This window comes from Chamaea fasciata, unplaced genomic scaffold (assembly GCF_029207755.1).
Source record: "Chamaea fasciata isolate MVZ Bird 193981 ecotype frontalis unplaced genomic scaffold, bChaFas1.0.hap1 SCAF_3, whole genome shotgun sequence".
Classification (NCBI taxonomy): domain Eukaryota; kingdom Metazoa; phylum Chordata; class Aves; order Passeriformes; family Sylviidae; genus Chamaea; species Chamaea fasciata.
In genome coordinates, this window is record NW_027094088.1 from 43,100,529 (window position 1) to 43,106,528 (window position 6,000).

Here is a 6,000-nt window from a genome sequence, read left to right on the forward strand (position 1 = left end):
AGAACCAGAAAATATTCCTAGTTTGAACTTGTTTTCACTCCTGCCTTGGATACTGACTCAGTATTTACAGCACTGGATAGAGAATTTAAGCATGAAGGACACATTTGCATGTGGACCCATGCAAAACTGTTTATTTGCATTTTTAAAATGGATGAGGCTGTTTATCCAGATATAACATGTTGTGTGGATAGAGATGCCATGCTCAGCCATATTCTATATTTTTTTCTTAGCCATAAAGGCTCCTTTCTTTGATAGTTACTTGTCTACATATGATTGTGGTGTTATTTATGAGGTTATTGGAACTTGCTGTATTTAGACTATGCAGTCATCTTTTTTTGTTGCTCCATCTTTCTGTTGGTTAACAAGGTTTTTTTCCTGTCTTCCTCATTTTCTTCCATCCTTTAAGATTTCTTATCCACTGCCACTGAAATATTTCAATTTTGCTTTTTCTCTCTACCTGGAAAGAATTTTGTAGTTGCCTGGGATATAACAAGTAACAGCATGTAGTCAGCAACTATACATCAGAATTAATTAAACTTCAGAAGGTTTATGGTGTTCATGGACTGCAGAATTTATGTTTACCAGTGAGGTTTTCAGCAGGGCCTCATGATTAAGTTGCAGAGGGGTGGAGAATCCAGGACTTAGAAGAGGATAATAATATCTTGCTTCAGAAAAGATGGAAAGCATAATTAATTTGTCCTTGTACAGTGCTTTGTGATCCTGGGATGGGAGAAGCTTTGTGTGTACTGCTACTACTCATAATCAGAGACAGAAGCCCTTTAGATTAACAGAGCTGTCCAGAAATTAGAAATATGCATGAACATATTAAGAGCAAAACATCATAGCAAATGCGTGTAAATACACAAAGATGAAATGTTGAGGAATTGGTAACAGAATCAAAAGCAGGCAAGACTTTTCAAAGACATAATAATGGCTGCCTGAGTAAGCTGTGGTTGATATAGCTTTACCATGGTCCAGTCACACTTTTGCAAAAGTAGCAGCTTAGTTTTTATAGTCACATAACCTGAGGCCATCTCTTTTTCTTGACATTGCATTGACATTGGGGTCAAGTAAAACAACATTTCCTAATGTATGAGCTCTACACAGGACAAAGACTGTCCTTGTGCATCATCCTTTCTGTGTGTTGTGCTTTTGAAACCGAATTGTTCCAGTGTTATGCTGTTTCATTTCCCTTGAAGTGAGGTTCTGGCATAATTTGATGATGTACTGCTAGATTATGAACCAATATCTGTCTTTTGGGGCCTTTGCCCTTCACCCATACCTGTCCAGGAGGCTTCTGTGGGGATGGAATGGGCCTTATGGTCTGTTCATAGATTTAGTCATTGATTTACCATTTCAGCAGGCTCTGACTTGCCTCTGCTTGCTTTCTTCTCCACATAGAATAAGCTATCGAAGAGAGGATAAAATTGCTTGTCTCATTGAGCTACACCCAGTCCTTGCACTTCTTCCAACAGTGGATAGTGTTGCTGATTTAAGATTATCAGCAGAAAGGCCAATATATGGGTTGTATAAACTTATCTCCAGTCACAGCACAAAAAGCTGTACTTCCAAGGAAGCCTAGCCACTTAAAGGCTTGCGCACATGTCAGTAGTTGCTGCTGTCTTTGTGAATGTCCTACCTTCATCTGCCAGTCTGTTCCCTGCTGCACCCTTTGTTGCCAGCATGTGACACCCTCCCTCTTGTCATTGTGGAGCTGGGGAAAGAGGAAAGTGGAAGGTCTCTTTCAGAGGCTGAGCTATTAACCATCAGTTTCTTCCTGATTTCATTGCAGGAACTCTGAACTGGACAGAGGAAAATAAAATGTGGAAAACTCTTTCTTAACCAAATGAAGCATTTTATACTAATTATTGGATACTTTTCAGGTGGCCTTCTTCCTTTTAATACACAACAGTACAGCCTTTTTACTGCCCTCTTTGCTTTTCAGCTTGTTCAGAGCATTCCCCGTGGAGTCTCGTACAGTTTATATTTGTGTGTTCTGCACTATAATTATAATGATAATTCAGCTAACATGAAAGCTTTCTGGAGGTAAGTGTAGCAGAAACACTTTCTCTGCTATAAGCTGATTTTGCTCCTTACCTAGATTCCCACCCCACCTTGCATAGAGCACATTGAACTCGCTAATGCCACACAAGCTGTGGTCACTGTTGGCATTTCTTTCAGACTGCTCCTGTTGTCTTCACCTGGGATCTGATCCACCCAGGTCTGTGTCTCTGGTGTAAAAATCCACCCTTCATCCATCAGGGAACTCACACCTAGTACTGCTGCCTCCATAGTACACAGTCCTTCCTCCTTTCCTTTCCCTTTCCTTTCCCTTTCCTTTCCCTTTCCTTTCCCTTTCCTTTCCTTTCCTTTCCTTTCCTTTCCTTTCCTTTTCCTTTCCTTTCCTTTCCTTTCCTTTCCCTTTCCTTTCCCTTTCCTTTCCTTTCCTTTCCTTTCCTTTCCTTTCCTTTCCTTTCCTTTCCTTTCCTTTCCTTTCCTTTCCTTTCCTTTCCTTTCCTTTCCTTTCCTTTCCTTTCCTTTCCTTTCCTTTCCTTTCCTTTCCTTTCCTTTCCTTTCCTTTCCTTTCCTTTCCTTTCCTTTCCTTTCCTTTCCTTTCCTTTCCTTTCCTTTCCTTTCCTTTCCTTTCCTTTCCTTTCCTTCCTTCCCTCTCTCCCACTATCCAAGCAGTATCCCCCATTCCCTCCCTTTTTTTAACTGCTAAATAATGCTACTTGAGAACTTGAGTTTGCCTGCATTTTTCTTTTGCTAGCAAGTGTGAGAAATGTATTAATATTTAATCCAAACAATTTGGAAGAAGTTGAAGCTACAATTAGATAGCCATGGCCATCTGTTGTAAACAGCAGAACAAGAATGTACTTAATAACTTGGAAAGAGAAAAGGGACTGCCAATCACCTATAGATTATTCCTTAATAAAGCTTGCACAATCTCTGCAGAGGGAGATCCAGGTGGTGAAGGAGACGCTCCAAACCGTGCTGGTGCAACTTCAGTCAGCCAGGGAGGCAGGAGAAGAAAAGGCTGGAGACTTCCTCTGTGACAGCTGGTGTCCAGGAAAACAAGACTTGAAGGAATAATGAGCAGAAAGAGCTGGTAGGATGACATTAATTCACAAAGGGCTGCTTTTAGTAACTGAATACTGTTTTACTAAGCCTCAGGGATCTCTTCTCTCCCGTGCATAACTAATAACTAAATCAATTATGGAGAAACAGAGCCTGGAGGTCTATCATCAGAAGTATGCTACGCAGCCTCACATGTTTTGGCACAGATTGGGAAACAGCTTTCAGAGCAGAGCAGCTCCTGTAAATGTGTAGATTACAAATTGATACATTTCAAGTGAGTCTGCAAAGTTGCCTTTAATGTCAGTGAAGTGTTCTCCTTGAAGGCTCATAAACACTGTCTTCCCCTACTCATGGATTTTTTCCCACTGATTTAAAAATGCAGCATTAAAGCTGGAACATCTAGTATTTCTTGGAAAATAGCTCTAAGAATAATAGGAGCTGTTTTTTTCCCTTTGGCTTTAACAGCTTTCTTACACTGACTATGTTTTCACATTCCTGCCAATAATTAAATCAATAGGGTGAAATTCAAGCTAACCATGTTCTTTCAACTGAAATTTGGACCTCGTTTACTCTGTGGTATTAAGTACAGTGGAGGTAACTAACAGCAGCCCCTGTAGGAGTAGTTTAACTCAATTTATTTAGGTATTAATATAAACTTTCTTTAGTATTACAGGGGTTGTAAAGCAAAAAAAAAAAATCCTGTGTTGCTGATTTGTGTTGCTTATATTTAAATATTTTATGAACAGTAAGTCATTTTAAGTCTCATTGTAAAGATTACTACCATTACTTTAATCTTCCTTGTAAGCTTCAGAAGGAATGCAGATTTTTTTGCAAGACACGTATGTTGCCATATACACATGAATAGTTAAACATGTATTTTTATAGGAAATAAAAGCAATACTCAACTGAAGCCAACTGGATAATTGTTCAGAAGAGTTAATATCTTCAAAAATTCATGTGTACTTCTACTTTGATACCAGTATATCCCTGATACCATAAAAAATGACGTTGCAAAGGGAGAATTTAAAAAAAGAAACCTCATATTTTTTAAAAATACAATAGAAAATATCTTGCAACTCAGTACTGTACTTTTTTGATACTGCTTTTCTCACATTTTTAAATTACTTTTCTCTTTCAGTTACTCATTTTATAGCCACGTTGTGTTTTTGCAAATCTTGAAGGTCATTGGACTACTTTCCCACTACGATCCTGTTCATTTTTTGTGTGTTTTAATGCTAATTGAAACTTCTACCTCAGTGTTAAGTATGGAAGGAGGGAGGGAAAAAAGTGCCAGGCAGCTGAGACACACAACAGGATTATAATTGCCTCCAGGAGCATATGGTTGTCAAACCAGGGCAGCAGAGCTCAGGTGGTTTCCATAGTCATCAGATCCTCAGGGTTGAATTACAGCCCTGTAATTCAGAACATGGTTGACTTTTCTCATTGAGTAATACACGGGCCAGCATCCACGTTGTGGTAAAGACCCTTGGAGCTCCAGCTTGCATGGTCTGCTACTCGGTTCCCTGATGAAGATCGCTTGCTGTTCTGCTTGACAAGTTTCTCTCTCCACATCCCTGTTCAATACCTACCTCCACACCATAGCTCTGGCACTTTCTGAAGCTCCCCTGAATAGATGAACAAGGTGTTTGCCTCCAGCTCAAGGCAGGAGACAAGTGCAGGTGGCACCCTGACATTCTGCCCTCGCACAGGACTAGCTCCATGACCAAACCTGCCTGCCAGAAAGCACTCATGGAAACCCACATGAGTTCAGGTAAACAGGAAAGAGAGCACACTGGCAAGATACATCTCTTAAAATTGTCTTTAACACGCATAGAAGCTCCCTGGGGTTCAATACCATAGAGGGCCCAGGTACTGCATTTCCAGCAAGGAGCATTTATATAGGACCATGAGGACAGTCCCAGAGATGATGGCCAGTACACTAAGCTAAGGTTGCATGACACCCCACTCTCCCACCCTGCAGAGTTTTGTTTTTTGAATGCTTAGTGCTTGCAATGTAAACAGTTGTTAGCCCTAGAAGTGCCTTAGAGCCAGGATCAGCTACAGCTGAAGCAGCAAGTGTGCCTCCTTGCAGCAGCAAGGGCTCAACAACAGGAATAAGACCTGACCATCACAGGGGCAGGAGAACAGCATCCTCATTCCCACTAGTGAGGATTCTTGAAGACATTCCCATTCAATTAAAAAAATCGTGTGGCTTTTGTGTTTCAAAGCTTCAGAGCACTACTGCATTTTAATACAAACTCAGCTTAGGCAACCACTCTAGTAAGACACTGAATTTCTAAGGAGAAGGGAAACTGAATCAGTCATCATTCATGTTATGTTTGTGTCTGTTAACATCTATTTTATATGTATCGTGGACTACTACTACTCCTTTAATTTATTGTTCCATTAACTTCATTGTTTGTTGTGGGAAGTTAGAGCCAGTAACCATCCCTTTTCACATTTGATAATAAGCATACTTTAAAAAAATGTATACTATGCAATGTATCAGCTGTCTTTTAGCTGTAAGTAGAAAACTTTCAAATAAAGAGAAGTATGTTTTTAACTAACCCAATGTCTGTTTGCATTCTGTGCAGTGTACGACAGTTTAGAAATTTCCTCATGGGGAGTGGAGGAGAGAAAACGAGAAAGAAACCATGTGTGTGACTATTATTGTGCTGCTGACAGCAGTAATTCTTCTACTTGGGGTAGTCTGTTATGCCCTTTGAAAACAGTCTAAAGACATATTCAAGACTAAAGTCTGACAGCAATGTGTAGCTCTTTTCAGTATGAGAGGGAGAAATAAGTATCACAGAGTGAACTGCACAGACAGGTAAAACCTGCACTTGTGTCCCAGCTTGCCTCAGTCTTGCTGTGCAATTGAATCCTGCCTGCCCTGCCTCAGTTCCTCACCCATAGGTAAGG

The 6,000-nt window shown here is 40.2% G+C and overlaps 1 protein-coding gene across 11 annotated transcripts in view; it reads left to right on the forward strand.

Annotated features, from left to right (window-relative positions):
* The window catches only part of DISC1 (DISC1 scaffold protein), a 190,599-nt gene extending 184,975 nt beyond the window's left edge, over positions 1 to 5,624 (forward strand). For 10 of the 11 annotated variants that reach the window (XM_066178779.1, XM_066178781.1, XM_066178774.1 and 7 more), the window contains one exon: positions 2,944 to 5,624. In XM_066178779.1, the coding sequence (XP_066034876.1) occupies positions 2,944 to 3,093 (150 nt within the window). In that variant the 3' untranslated portion in view covers positions 3,094 to 5,624. The remainder of the gene's footprint in view (positions 1 to 2,943) is intronic. The other variant, XM_066178775.1, reaches the window with a different exon arrangement.
* The last annotated feature ends 376 nt before the right edge of the window (positions 5,625 to 6,000 follow it).